This window comes from Perca fluviatilis, chromosome 8, assembly GCF_010015445.1.
Source record: "Perca fluviatilis chromosome 8, GENO_Pfluv_1.0, whole genome shotgun sequence".
NCBI classification, from domain to species: domain Eukaryota; kingdom Metazoa; phylum Chordata; class Actinopteri; order Perciformes; family Percidae; genus Perca; species Perca fluviatilis.
Window position 1 is genome coordinate 21,997,795 of NC_053119.1, and position 15,996 is coordinate 22,013,790.

General features: G+C 39.7%; 1 protein-coding gene across 5 annotated transcripts; it reads left to right on the top strand.

Annotated features, from left to right (window-relative positions):
- Positions 1-7,816: 7,816 nt before the first annotated feature.
- Positions 7,817-15,285, top strand: irak4 (interleukin-1 receptor-associated kinase 4). 5 transcript variants are annotated; one of them, XM_039807631.1, is made up of 11 exons: positions 7,817-8,354; positions 8,504-8,649; positions 9,669-9,833; positions 10,442-10,602; positions 10,683-10,747; positions 11,237-11,351; positions 11,435-11,544; positions 12,665-12,851; positions 13,441-13,503; positions 13,852-14,016; positions 15,039-15,285. In XM_039807631.1, exons 1-11 carry the CDS (start codon positions 8,194-8,196, stop codon positions 15,093-15,095), a joined length of 1,395 nt encoding a protein of 464 aa, XP_039663565.1. In that variant the 5' UTR covers positions 7,817-8,193; the 3' UTR covers positions 15,096-15,285. The 5 variants fall into 5 exon arrangements, with proteins under 5 accessions (XP_039663565.1, XP_039663566.1, XP_039663563.1 ...); XM_039807632.1 differs by having other exon boundaries at positions 7,820-8,354; positions 9,669-9,830; XM_039807629.1 differs by having other exon boundaries at positions 7,821-8,354; positions 9,663-9,833.
- The last annotated feature ends 711 nt before the right edge of the window (positions 15,286-15,996 follow it).

Here is a 15,996-nt window from a genome sequence, read left to right on the forward strand (position 1 = left end):
TTGAAAAAGGGGGAGAGACCAACTCAGATGTCAGTGATTTGACCCTTGACTCCTCGCTGGCCGTGGGCAGTCAATCAGTCTGCCATTGTGAAAGAGGAAACCTATAATTTTTCCTCCCAGAATCAAAAGATAAATTAACCAACAAGCCTGTTGGTTTTTCTTAAACTCTCACATCTGTGTATTGAGGTTCCTACTTTGTTGTTTATGTCAAGGGGTTTTTAAGCAACACATGTGTTGCTGGTCTCTTTGTGGCTGTGAAGCTATGGATTAGCACTGACGAGCGTTGGATTACAGAGTCCCTGCTGGGGTGTCAAAGGGCCACGCTGGCTGCTTTCACCTCCGCCCTCAGTGGTGCAGAGCATCAGTGGCAGGGGTTACCTACCATCAATGATGTGCTTCAAAGAGTTTAGAGGGGCTTTCCCTCATTCAGGGTCACTATTGACCTGCCCCCCCCACCCCATTCCCATGAATTACGCCCAAGTTATATCTTGGCGAGCCCACACAAAAGGATCCCCAATAGAAATCTGGATCCAAACAATGGAGGCTATAGGCAAAACGAGAACCACCGTGCAGTTAAGAGCTTTGACCACAGGGAAGTGAGGTATTGTCTACATACAACACAAAGTGGCAGCTCTAATTATAAAACAGATACAGGTTTGTAGCAGAAAGAATCAAATGTATGAAAAAATTAAACAATCGTTGATTAATTTTAACAAAAGATACTTGGTTTGACATTGCTATAGTTTGATTAAAACATACAGTATGAGTTTTCTGAAAGTAAAACTACCATTGGATTAAAATAAAAAAATCTTGATCTACAGCAGTGTTGGAAGAAGAATTCAGATAACACTGTTAAAAAATACCCCACTACAAGTAAAAGTCCTGCATTCAAAACCTTACTTAAGTATGTATGTAAAGTATTATCAGCTAAATGTACTTAATGTATCAAAAGTGAAAGTACTCATTCTGCAGTAAAATGTCCCTGTTAGAGTGTGTGTGTGTGTGTGTGTGTGTGTGTGTGTGTGTGTGTGTGTGTGTGTGTGTGTGTGTGTGTGTGTGTGTGTGTGTGTGTGTGTGTGTGTGTGTGTATGTGTGTGTGTATATATATATATATATATAATATTCTTATTTATCAAAGTTTTGGTCTGGATATCAACAGAGCTTTTAAAAGCTCTGTTTGACACTAATGGGTTGATGGAAGAAAAGATCATTTCCAAAATTTCAGACCAAACCTCTGCCAACTGTGCCATGATAGAGCAACATGACTAGAGAATTCAACAAATGTAAATGTAGCCTAACAATATGCAAACCAGACTAACTAAACTATAATCCACACTAACCAAAAGGCAGCTCTTAAACTTAAGCCGTACAATTTGGAAAGCAGGTCGAAATAACCCTAGTTTAACAGGTTTACCTTTAAAAAAGCTTGAGATCAGCCCCCCCCCGTCACATCATCCTTCATCACATCCATTCATCTCAGTGTACCGCCAAGTTTTTTTTAAATCATGAAACTTGTCCACAGACGAAAGTGACCTCATACACAATGACCTACAAGTTATCACAATTTTCTTATTTCATACACTTCCAAATTTGCATGCATTTTTAATGCCAATATAAACGTGTCTGGGTCTGTATCAGCGTGGCATTAAGGAACTTGCAGTCAGCACAATTGAAAGTGGAAACAGATAGCTAAAAGGCTTCAGTTAGGAATTTTGATTGACACTCTGGTCCGCGGCACATAGCTTATCGAAGTGTATTCGCTGGCTGTGGAATAGCTGTTTTCATCAGCTCAAGTCTTTTTCATGTCTTTATCAAGACAAGTTTGTATGTCAAAGAAATCAATTCTATTTTCATCAACTCTGTTATAATGTTTAATGAGTGAATGAAGACACGCTCATATTGCAAAGCATAAATATACCTAAAGGTTTGCATTCATGTGTCTTGCTGTGTTAAATTCAGGTGCTTGCGTGCATGGCTTTGCATAGCATGACTTGTGGCTTTTTGCCAGATGTCCCAGAATGCACCTGACTAACAAGTAGCCTTTAAGCAGTGGAGATGCCAAAGGAGGGTTTTTTTCTCATGCTGGTGCGCTCGGCTAGACAGATAATTTTGGGATTGTGGCCAGAGATTTTTGAGGGAATATGAGAGGGCAACCTCCTGCAATCAGGCAGTGTCGGTGACCACTCGAGTGCAACGCAAAGGCGAGCTGCCACTCAAGATGCCGCCAAATCATTCCTTAGAAGTAGACTCCTGATGAGCTGTTGATATGCGTGTGTGGGTTTGCCTGTGTGTGAGTGTGTGTTTCATAGGCCCAGGGAAAAGGCTGGACAAGCAAACAGCTGCTACACATATTTTCCTGGATGTGCTACAACCCACTGAAGAGAAATGAGGAGGCAATTACAACTTGCTGTTCATAACTTTAAACCAAAATGGCTTTCATTTCTGGTTGAGATATTGAACCCCAGTCATTTTTAAGCTCTTCACAAAATTTGTTTGCTATTTAATTTTTTTTATGCGATTTCATATTTGATGCATATCCAGTTTACTGCATGTCTAAGCATGTGTTAATGTTGACCACATTGGTCAATTATGAGTAGTTGTAAGCCACTACTGCCCTCTATGTGTTACATAGGTAATTACAGTCTCCACATTTGAACAAATTCAGCATACTAAACATGCTACAGTGTGGTAAGGCTTGTACTGTATATGCTGCTACATCATAGCAATGTACCCATTCCAAAACAAAAGCTGATCAAACACTGTACACTCCCTCGGGGGTTTCTTTTAAAAAATACATTAAGGCTCAACAGTGCTGCAGTTTGAGAGGAGACTCCCCGCAGTGGACTTTCAATGTCCATCAGTAGCACACTGCTAAAAGCCTTGTATGGACAGGCAGTGGGCATACAGACATACATTGAAGCTCCTCTATTCGACCCTGATGCTGTGCCCATACCCCCTGTTGCTCCTCTCTGTCTCCCCAAGCGGGTCCTCCCATTCATTTGGCTCATTTGAATTCCAACATGGGAGACCTCTGATGAGCTGGGTGAACTGTCAGACTACACGACGAGACTGCTAATTAATCACAGCAACTGTACACATTGCCTCTGTGGTGTTGACTTGTGAACATAAATCTGCCAGTTTTCGTCTAATGAGTTGGATGCACCTGTCTGAAGCCAGTAATTACACAAAGCGACGCTCGCAGACATATATCAGAGGGAGTTTTGCTTTGCCGTCTTATTTTAGGTTTTAAACCGTTAATTACTTAGTAGCTTTAGTGTTGAGCCTGAGAAGCGGTATGCACAGAGTAGAGACAATAATAAACACACATTTGGTTTATGCAAGGACAGTTGTGCTTGTGAATTATGATTACAGTGGAAACAGAGCTACAGTTTCTGTATTATTTTAATATGTACTTGGGCCTTCCTTGAAAATAATATCTCAATGGGACTGACTTGATTAAGTAAAGGTCCATCCATCCATTCATCTGTTGGCAATTTTTCAAAATCCAGAAAATTGTTCTACAGTGCTTTTAGGGTATTTCTTAAATACCAAAAATATGTGCCAACATTTAAATGGTTTAATATTAGGAATATGTTTTTATATTGATGTTATTTTTCATTTCCATACATGATTAAACATTTATATTTTTCTTTTGTTATTTTGGGATCATGATAAACAAAAGAGTCTTTGAGAAATCAGGTAATACCTTCAAAACCTGGATTTTTGAAAGACTGCCAGAAAAACAGACATGTAATGATAATAGATGAGAGGCACAAACTGGGAAGTACACCCTACCTATCTCACCTACTGTGTCTAGTACCAGCTCTCATCTCATCTGTCCTTGTTTACCCTGGAGGTTTCCTGGACATCATATGACTTCCTCTGATCACTTCCTCCACCTGCAGAGTTTCTCCCTGGTGATTTAAGCCACTCTGGCATTTCTCCCGCTTTTGCCCTTGTTCCCAAACTGCGGGGGCCCTCCCTTTCTGCTCTCCCCTCGCAACCTTCCTCCTTCCTTCACTTCTTTCCTCACTTTTTAGATCCTCTCGCCCTTTCTCTTTCCTCCTCGTTCATAGTTAGACTCTGGGTCTCTTGCTCTTTTTCTTTACTCACACGCTCTCTCCTCCCTCCCTCCCTTCCTCCCTCCTCCACATCAGCTCACTCCATCTCCCAGCTCCCTATAAGAGAGCCCAGAGTTTGGCCTCGCTCCCCGTCTCTGCGTGTGAACTGTGTGTGCGGTGTTGGGATCCTGCCACTAAGGTTAGAGGAGGCATGCAGAAGACAAGAAGCCACTTCAAAGAATCTCTTGTGCACAGGTGTGAGGGCTATCCCACACCAGCAGATGCGATCACACACACACACACACACACACACACACACACACCGCACACGCACACGCACACGCACACGCACACGCACACTTGAGAGTCTGAGAGCTGGTGCAGGTCCCCATCAAACATGAGGCTCCTTTGAAGGTCCCTCATGCTCGAGGCAATAGCTTTACATTACAAATATTACACCCAATTGCTCACCCCTTCTGGCGTGGGTTTACTCCCAAATGTAACACACACACACACACACACACACACACACACACACACACACACACACACACACACACACACACACACACACACACACACACACACACACACACACACACACACACACACACACACACAGTTTTTGACAAACAACCACTGATGAGCTCCCACTAAGCTCATAAATTCAGCATTATATGTTTGTGAAAGCCTGTATCAAACATCAAGAATAAAGAAGATACACACTCTTGTCCACCACAATTGCGGTAATGGCTCTCATTATGCTGTTCCATACAAAATAATTGACTTAATTGCAGCTTGTGGTGAAGTCTCCTTTTCATGTAATTCAGAACACGTGCATGTATGGTCACAAAATTTAAGAAGTCTATTAGGTACAAAAATATAGTCTCCTTAGTTTATATTAGACTAAAGACTAAATAATTACAAGAGAGCTTTTATTATGAAGCTTGGTGTCATCCACTTTGCCTAAAACATAATAAACAGACCTGCATAATATGTATGACAGTGGACTCTCTCGGCTTATATCATCAAATTGTTTGCATAAGGATAAACTGAAATGATGCTCAGCTGTTAAAACCATATAAAAAAAAGTAACTTGTCGTCATCAAGATTTTTCCCAAAAATCAAATGTGACATAAAAGGATTGTTACTGCGTGTGTTGTGGGTGATGTCTGTTGCTGCTGCATTAGATGGCCATATGCTTTGAGTCAGTGTTTCCACTAACTTCATACTGCTTTCCAAAAAAACAATCGCACATACCAATTTTATTAAAACATGGTTCATTTTTTAATTACATTTTGAAATTCTGTATCTTACAGTTTCCAGATGACTTAAGGTAGTTTTCGCTGAGTTTTTAAGCGTAGCTCTATAGATGGTAATGATGGTCGTCCGCCACTTTGGTCCAGACTGAAATATCTCAACAATTATTGGATGGACTGTCATGACATATGCTACAGACATTCAAGTCCCACTCAAGACGAATTGTAATAACTCTGACAATGTCATGTGTCCCTGTAGCCCTTTGGCAGAAATTGGCATTTCAATTTAGTTAATGACAAAATACCTGCAAAACTAGTGACATTCCCATCTGTCTCAGCTGGACTTTGTGTTTAGTGCTGATTAGCAAATCTAAGATGACAAAAATGGTAAACATCATACCTGCTAAACATAAGCATGTTAGCATGCAAACACTTAGCTCAAAGCACAGAGCTGCTAGCATGACTGTAGACCTTTAGTCTTGTTTCATGTGTCTGCTTGGTTTTAGTGTTTGATTTCAGTTGTGATTTCACTCAAACAAAATGTGTGATTTCACTTACACACACACACACACACACACACACACACACACACACACACACACACACACACACACACACACACACACACACACACACACACAACTTCCTCCCCCACCCATCCAGCTAGGCCTTCCAGTCCATACGGAACTGATCACAATTCAACAAACATTCAACAACTAGTACACTAAAAACTGATATTGCTGCTACACATAGAAGAAAGGTACTTAACCACTTTTGAGCGGATGCTTTCATTTGTTTGCTAATTTGCCAATGGTGTTTGACACAAGTTGGGTTTGATGAGGTTGTTTGTTTCATGCAGCTCAGAGGTTTGAAAGAGGAGAATACGTTTGAGAGGTTTTTCCTCCTGCCATGTGTTTGGTGTAGGCTACTTTGCTGCTCAGCATGGCCAGTGGTTTGAGCTGAACCAACTGACCTGCTCAGTGAGTAAACACACAGGGCTAGATTTATCAAGCCGTTTGCGCCTGTTTCCAGGCGCTAATTGGTCGCAAAAACGGACGTAACCGATGCGGGCTATTTACAAACAAGGCGCACTTGGGTAAAATTCGCAGATTGTCTGCCACATGAGCGAGAAGAGACGAGTTGCGCTTTCAATATGCGTTCGTGGGAGGGTCGTGGGGAAAGTGGGAGTTCCACCCAAAAAGGTGGGAGGATAAGCGCAAAGTGCACCTATATATTCCGTGGTATTTATAAAGACTGTCAGTAAGAGCGCGCCTCTATTCTGCGGGGGAAATTCTCCGCCTCTTTAAACCAGCCGCAATCGAGTTTCCTCGTAGACCTTTATGCCGCTGGTGAAATGGCAACAGCAATTTGAGCAAGACGAAGACATAGGCGAGGCTGAAAATATTTTTAACACAAGAATCACACTTTGTCAGTGAACACAACATCATTTTGCGTTACAGATCAAGCAGACATGCAATATTAGAGTTACTGGAAGAAATCAAAGATGAAATTGAATCTCCCACTCAGCGTTCACATCCCATTCCAGCAGTTGTTAAACTCCTCGCTACATTACAAATATTGGCATCAGGATCATTTCAAACAGTCATAGCATCAGCAGTGGGAATATCGCAGTCTGCACTCAGCCATATCATAGCACCAGTACCGCTTTGCTACAGCGCAATTTACGGTGTAGTGGGCGGAGAAAGACGCTGATTGCCTGATGGGTGTCAGGGTTGATAAATACTACGCAAACTGTGGAAGCATAGCGTGCGCTATTACCGAACTCGCATAAACAGACGCAGCGCAAACTGCGCTAGTGTTAGTAAATCAGGCCCACAGTGTTGTACAGTTCTTACCTGATTCTATTCAGCCAGTCATACCACTCATACATCCATCCACCCATGGGGGTAAAACAGATCAGGTACTGCTGACAGAAAGAGAAAGAGAGAATGATCAAGGAGCAACAAAAAAATGCACAATTCACACAAAAAAAGCAGAATCAAAGCTGACTGGAACCTGCAATTTTTCTAAAGTTCTGTCTGTAGTGGGGGGTCCGAGGGCATGCTTAGTTTGGAGCTTAATTTAGCCCCCCCCACCCCCTTTCAACAAGCTGGCATGGCATGGATGACACCACTGGATGCCTTAGGTCAGGGGTGTCGAACTCAACTTAACTAAGGTCCACAATGGAAAATGAGAAACACATCAAGGACTAACACAATTGTTCTGATGATTAAATCAGATCATTTATGAAACAGCACAGCTACAGCATGTCCAGATAGAACACAGAAGCGATATCCACTCCTGTTTCCAGGTGTCATCAAATATGTTTTTATGTGGGTTATAGTAAAGAAATGATTACAATTTTAAAAACCACATTCTCATTAGAACTCATACTCAGACTGGTAATCTCGTTATTGTCCACTAGAGGGCAGCATACTATAAGCATGTAGGAGAGCACAGGATGTCTTTCTGTTACAGTAAGTATGTAACAAACAAACAAAACACATGTAGCCTACAGAGAAATGGATAATGGAAGTTGTGCTCTTACCGACACCCGGAGTGCACACAGTACAGACTGTACATTTTATACTTTATAACCTATCCAGGACTATCACTGCTTGTATTTCCGCATTGAAGGTGGAGACCTAAAGTGGGACAGGCTTGCTGTGTTACGTTTGGGGGAAGTTGCTCAATATCGGAAAGACACATTTTACTAAACTGTGAGCAAAATATCAGTTTGCTAATGATTTGTTTTTATCAATGGCGGACGATTAACACCCGTAACGGCGCTGTAAGTTGTAGGCCTACACCATTTCAGTACAACTATCAGACACAACACAAACTCAGATTGTGTCCGTATTTTTTTCCGAAGAATGAATAATTCTGTAACTCCCGCTACTTACATTCGCAACCTCAGTTATAGTTTACTTCGCAAGTTGTCCGACTTTCTGGACCCCCAAGACAGGTGGAAAGATGTTATTGTCTCGATACGGAAGCCGAGTGGGGAGTTAAGGTACTCTCAGCATCATGTGAGGTAGGTGATTATATGTATAGCTGGTGGCAGACAAGCTAATGCAGCTAGGCTATTTACAGTGTTATTGTTTTAGTTCAGGTCGAGCATGCTAGTATATGTAGGGTACCTATTTGTCTGTCTATATATCTATCTATGATTTTATTTCTCAGGAGATTTGAAGGCCTTGTTGCACAGGGTAAAAGTCCCACAGTGGAGCTGCTGTCTGACTGGGGGACCTCCAACAGTACAGTGGGTGAACTTGTGGAGATTTTGAAGAGTCACAAGTTATTGGCTGCTGCTAGTGTCCTGCTACCTGGTATTATTTTCAAATATAATAATCACAGACTATATAATAGGCCTATAAGTTATCTATAGTATAGCTATAACCCTATCTACAGTCACACTAACACCTACATCATCCTAATCAAAACAGTATTCCAATGTCCCATTTTTTCTTAATTTTCCCAGAAAATTAGATACATCTGTCCAATATCAGTGAGTGAGCACAGAAACTCACTCAACATTCAATAATAAATTAGTTTTAGTTTTATTACATCTATTTTTCAGGGATGACTATGTACAAAAAAACATTAATGTCATAAAAATGGTAGAGAAGCTTTATTTCAGATGTAGCTACTTTCCACCTGCAGTCTAGCAGGTAGACACAATTGCTATACATAGGCTACTACCATGTCATAATATGGGACACAGTGCCTTAAAAGTAAAGTGATCCCTGGGTAAAAGATGCAAAACTGCAATAACAAGGAGCACATAGTAACAAGGTATTGGTTAAACTTTACAGTAAAACATTTTAATAGCTTTCATAAATGACAGTGGAAGAATTGTGAAAAAAGATACAGATACTGACTATCAACTACTAAATAGTCAAGTACTGAATAGAAAACAGTTATTATATAACATTATTATTATTATAAATATTATTTTTTTTTTGTGTCATACAGTACAATACAACGGTCTGTTTCATGTGGGATTACATGATGATTTACAGTGATATCACATAGAAATAAAGAAATGCAGCAGTTGACATTCATGATCAAAAGAGAATTAAAAAGAAATGCCGTACAACACAAAGGGGGAAAAAGTAAACAACTCTACATACGTGTACACAGAAATGTACAACATACATGCTTCCTTTAAAACACATTATTTATTTGTGTTTCTGTAGATAATCTGATTATTGCACAAATGTCCATCTCAGAAACTCTCAAAAAGCAATCACAACCATTTGAGGTTATTAAGACTATGCTTTTGACTAGTGCACCATATCAACAAATTAAACTTATCTTGATGTCTTTTGTCCACACGCAGTGGAAGAGGCAGTCCCACCAGAGACACAGCCAGCCTCTGCATCAGTTGGAACAAACAGCACCCTTCCAACTAGACTACTGGAAGAGAGGGAGACGCAGCCACCCCCTGCCAGCTCTCTTCTGCAGCCACAGATTCTACTGGCCAACAGTGAACCAGGCCACACAGATGGTTGCACGTTTTTGTCTCAAATTTAAGTTAACATGTTAACAGTCAGCTGTAGAGACGTTAGTATGAATATAATTCTTTTATGCATATAGTCCTTTGTGGTGATCTGTACATTAGAGGAGGTTGTGAAGCATGTTTAGCATTTACTTCTAAACAAGTGGAAGAAGCTTCTATTCAAGTAAAAGCTGCATTAACACAATGTGAAACTACTCCATTACAAGTAAAGGTCGTGCATTCAAAATCAAAAGTATTCATGCAAAACGTGGCCCAGAAAATATTCTTTATATATTGGTGTTGGGTAGTTTAATTTTTAACAATGCATTATATTTTATAAACTAGTGTTTTGTGTGAGAAATCTTAAAAATCTTAGAAAAGTACAGTATTTCCCTCTGAATTGTAGTAAAGTATAAGTATAAAGTATAATAAAATGTATATAAGTATAATCAAGGCTGTGTTATCTTAGTTCCTGACATCTTGATTTCAGCAGAAGCAAAATTGTAAATGATGCTGCGTCTATGAAAAAGAGTGATTTTACAAAATTGACCTGCAGGTGGCAGCAATGCGGCCTTAACCACAACAGTTAATATGACCCTTGTCTATGTGTTCCTCATTAGGTTTCTCCAGTTTCTTGTACATTGAGCTGATGGAGATTACAGGCAACTTTGATGACCGTCCCATATCAGACGGCGGCAACAGACTTGGAGAGGGAGGCTTTGGCACTGTGTACAAAGGTCTTCTTAATGACAAACCTGTTGCAGTGAAAAAGCTCAATCCAGTAAGTGAAAATACGTTCATGCCATTCTGCTTACTTTTGCAGTTATTGTAAATCGCAACTCAAAATATTTTCTCATTTAGATGGATGACATCTCCCTGGACGAGCTGAGAGTTCAGTTCAACCAAGAGATCCAAACTCTCAAAGTGTACGTTCCCATTTCCCTCTTCTCTCTGTATCCTTGTTAATCAGGTTGGTTTTGAGTGAATCACAGCCACCTCATAACCATTACGTTTTATTAGCTAGAGCACACAAGCTGCACTGTAGCAGGCATATTAATCAAACTAATGGAACTTGAGAGCGAAAGCATTAAAAGAGTTTTTGGAAAAGCAGCCTGCAGTAAGCTGGCTGCCTTCAGATTGAATAGATACTTATACCCAGCCATTGTAATTACTCATTGGAAAATAAATGCAATTGGTTGATACAAATATTGGTCAAACCGTGCATGTAAATACTTTTCACTGTAACTTTTCTTTTTGTGCAACCGGTGGGGTTTTTGCTTGTTTAACTATCAGCAAGCAAGCAAGCAAATAAGGCTTTTTCCCAAAATGTCGAACTATTTCCCAACATAGGTTAATATGATGATTCATATATTTGCAAATACAGGTCTGGTTTGATGAGACTGTTTGTTCCACAGGTTGAAACATGAAAACTTGGTTGACATGGTTGGATTTTCCTGTGATGGACAGCATCCATGTTTGGTGTATGCCCTTATGGCCAATGGTTCTTTGCTAGACCGACTAGCTTGCTTGGTAAGCACCATCAGCAATACAGACCCTGCTTTCTAGTACCTGTGCTTTTACACAGATAATGGGATGCTTTTTGTTGTTTTCAGGAGGGAAGTCCTCCTCTGTCCTGGCTACAGAGATGCTTGATAGCTGAAGGGACAGCGAGTGGCTTGGAGTATCTGCACAGCAACCATCATGTCCACAGAGATGTTAAAAGGTACATAAAGTGATTATCAATGCCCTTTAAATGATCTTTTCTTAAAGGAATAGTTCAACATTTTGGAAAATACTAAGATTGACAGCACTCTTAGGCCCATGTGTCTTGGGTGGATCAGGTCTGATCTAAAAAAGGCTAACTGTAAATGCATCCAGGAAGCATTCAAAATGGACTGAAATCTGATTCCTCAAACCCCCTTTCAGACCTGTTATTTAAATATAAAGCTACAGCCTTCAGCTAGTTATCTTAGCTTAGCATAAAGACTGAAAAGAGGCTCAGTGTTTGTTGTGAAACAATCATATCATGACTGTTCTATGGTCCGTATCTGGTAGTTTGTCATCGATTGGCTTGACCTTGAGTTGTAGGGGTGTAAGAAAAAATGTATACACTTGAGTATCGCGATATTTTGTTTTTTGCAATACTGTATCCATTTTCAAAAAGGCAATATTGATTTTTTTTTTTTAAACGTTCAAAAATATTCATGTAAGACAGTGGATATGTTGTGTTTAAACCCCCTACCGCTAGATGGCTATGCTGAGACACACCACTAGTGTCCTTGCCTAACATTACCTAGCAGTGCCTGACTTTTTGCTAGAAGTTAACAATGTAGCTATGGCTGAACCTTGGCCTACTTTAGCATATAAACATTAGCTCACTAAGAACCTGGGAGCCACAATTCCAAACTGGCAGTTTGACTTTCTGTGTACTGAATTGTTTACCTAAAGTAAACTTCTTTGACTGTTATGCACATCATGTCTTTTTTTAAATATTAGTTTTTATAAAATTATACTTTAAAAAAATCCCAATATATCGCCTTACGCACAGTATCAAAATATATTGCAATATAATGAATCGTGACCCATGTATCATGATACGTATCGTATCGCCAGTTCTGCTTAGATCCAAGCTAGCTGTCCTCTCCTGTTTCCAGTTTTTTTGCTAAGCTAAGCTTATAATAGCTTATTTACCAAGGGATACGAGAGTGGTCGGGATCTTCTCAACTAACACTCGACAAGAAAGCAAATAGGCATAATTTCCAAAATGTCAAATTATTCCTAAGGAAATCGGTTCATAGCTCACTGTGTTCATAGTTTTTTTTCTTTTCTTTTTTTCTTGTTAGTGCAAATATCCTGTTAGATGAAAAATTAGTGGCAAAGATCTCAGACTTTGGGCTGACGAGAGCATCAGCCAAGCGGACGTCAACGACCATGATGACGGAGAGGATTGTGGGTACCCGTGCATACATGGCACCTGAGGCGCTAAGAGGAGAGATCACACCAAGATCTGACGTCTTCAGCTTTGGAGTGGTAGGCTTTCTGCAGAAACACACACAACACACGCACACACACGCACACACACACACACACACACACACACACACACACACACACACAAACATACACACACAGATGGGGATATTATGTCAGGAAAGGCCAAACTGCAACTGCAATGTAAAATATAGAGCACAACTCAGCAGTTTACTTAAGTGCAAGGTTCTCCCAAAGTACTGACACATACATAATTGCAGGACATAAACATTATCGTATACATTTCTTCCAATTTGTGAAAATAGAGCTCTATGGTATGTATCATCTGTCATTATTTCCTACTAAAAAATCCGAATCAGTGGAGGCCCACAGCTGTACTGTATTAGTAGCTGTAAATGTTAAACATATTATCCATTGTATGACATTAGTTGAATGATTTATGGGATCAGCAGTGTATAAAATCGTCTGACCTTCCACATAGTGCAGTATATACAGCTTATACATGTCTTATTAGGACAGCTGTGGAAACACTACAGTGTCTGTGAAGCTACCTGGCACACGGTGGAGTAATAAAGGTTTTCTGTCGTCCAGAGCCATGTGATTAACCCCATCTCTCTGCCATCTACAGGTGTTGTTAGAAATATTGTCTGGACTCCCGCCAGCCGATGAAAACCGTGAGCCACAGTTCTTGGTGAGCAGCACAAAAGAGGCTTTTTACTGTGTTTCCAATCTATCAAGCTACAGTCTACGATTACAGCTTATTAAAGACTTGGCATTTAATTAGGGAGAGCACGTTATCAGTTTGTCGTCCTGAAAGGATTTGAGCAAATTTCATCTTTGCTGCTGTAACTTCAACTGCTGTTTAAATGGTTATACACAAATCCATATTTTGGAGTGTATGTCCAATGAAAGTGGACACTAAAAATCAAGTTCCTCCAGCATGGAAAAATGAACTTGAAAAGTAAGCAACATTTTCCCCAAATCATGGCTTTATAGTTCCTCACTGCCTTCAGTCACCTGTATTGTGATTTTTCCCCAGATGGAGGTGATGTATGATATAGATGATGAAGACGAGGAGCTGACTTTTGAGGACTTCTTGGACAAAAAGATGGGAGACTGGGAGCTGAGCCAGGTGCAGAGTGTCTACTCTTTGGGCTGTAACTGCCTCCACGATAGGAAAAACAGACGGCCAGTCATCAAACAGGTACAATGGGGAAAGACACCGGCAGATATTAAGAAGTCTGGACTACTTTCTATGTTTCACCTTGAGCGAAATATTTTTATTATCAACTCCAGGAGCACTGAATCTGTCTCTCAATACTTGTTGACTTCCCCAGCCTGTCTGTGGCTCTCAGTACCAAGCCCATAGAGTTATACTGAGGATATAAATCTTACGAAACACAAATATATAGTTTCATTTTTATAAACGGTTCAGTAATTAAATAAAACACCTGGGATTATTTTCAGATGGGGATTTGGTGCACCAGTGAGTATTTATGACCGCAGGACGGTGTATGAAGGTTCAACTTAAAATAAACTACAGTGCCCATGTTCATTGTAATAAAGGAACATGTCACCCAGTGCAACAGTGTGACTTGTTGATGTGTCTTTAATATTTTTTGGAAAACAATGGAGGTTTAGAAGACAGAGGAATAATCTATATCAGGCTTTGGCTACAAAAAGTACTTGGTTAGTTAGTGGGATCAATTCATAGTTGTGACAGAGCAACATACATTTTGTCTTCAAATCTATTGTGTTATTGCTATATTTATCCTTAAAGTAGATGGTTAAATAGGCGTTAATGGTAGCCGGGTTGGCTCAGTGGGTAGAGCAGGTGCACATATACAGAGAGGTTTATGCCTTGATGCAGAGGTCCAGGGTTCAAATCCTTGTTAATAATGTTTTATGACACGTTCATGACAGTGTCATGTCCCTCTTATGTAGAAAACTTCAAGTAAAGTGTAACCAAATAATCTTTAAAAAAAAAAAAATACTAGGCTTTAATGGCTGTGGCCCACTGAGGTCAGAACACAAAGAATCGTAAAACGTTGATGTAAATCCAACAGTGATGAATTTGAGATGAATAAATAAAGCGTGGGATTTGCTCAGACTGTTTCCTGTATCTGATGTGAGGTTTTACTCTGTATGAAAAGGCTAAAAAAACTAAAGTTAATGTATTTTTATTTGCAGTCTGTCATTTTTAGTTATTAATATCTGTCTTAACAGGTCCTGTTGGAACTTAAAGGAGTTGTCAAAAGCATTGCACTGGATTTTAAGGCATGAAGCATACCATCCCAGAAAAGATACAAGATTTCTGAGCCTGCTCCAGTCACAGTGCACACAGACAGATGGATTCCTTCTCAAGTTTCAGAGAAATTAATGATACTTGTTGACTGTGGCTGACAAATATGTATATTTAGTATTGCCATTTTTTCTGTAATAATAAACTCTGACATTTTTTTCTCATTTCAAATGGTTTAATTACTATATATTTGTTTTTATTTTTAAGAAGAATGTAGCTTAGTTTTTCCACAGCATTTTGTGAGGCTATGTCAGGTTTGATATCTCAATATCTTGAAAAGGCTGAAAGCATCCAGCCAGTGTTTGTCAAGTATTTAGTGGAAAGGAATACAATTAATGAAAGACAAAATGTGTGATTTAAATATTTAATTTTTTCTTCTTAAAGAAAGATTTGTAAGAAAACAAATAAGACCAAACATGTTTTTTTTCTATTAGAATGACACTGAATATAAAGGAAAGGATTTTTCTTTCAAACATGAGGTGAGCTTAGTAGCTTTCCTAATATTAGTCAGTAGACCAGTGGATGTGGCAACATATTCAACAAGGTACTTCTAGTATTCCCTTTCCCTAACCGGTTGCTTGAGTGCTCTCTTGTACGGGCACCAGCAAAGTTTGAGTAGCTTCCTTTTAGTGAAATCTGAGATGTATTGATGTAATATTTCTGGAAGCCCCTGTTCTTTCCACTGTGATCCTCACCGACACAGACAATCACCAGAACAGACCAGACTGTTTCTTAATCATAGAGCATCACACAGCTACAATTATGTACATTTACAGCACTTGCATAGAAAAATAAGTTTTTCAGCAGATGATTTTTCATGTAAACCACAGTTATATCAAAAAAGAAGTCAATTTTCCAATATAAAATGCACTGTTAAAATGA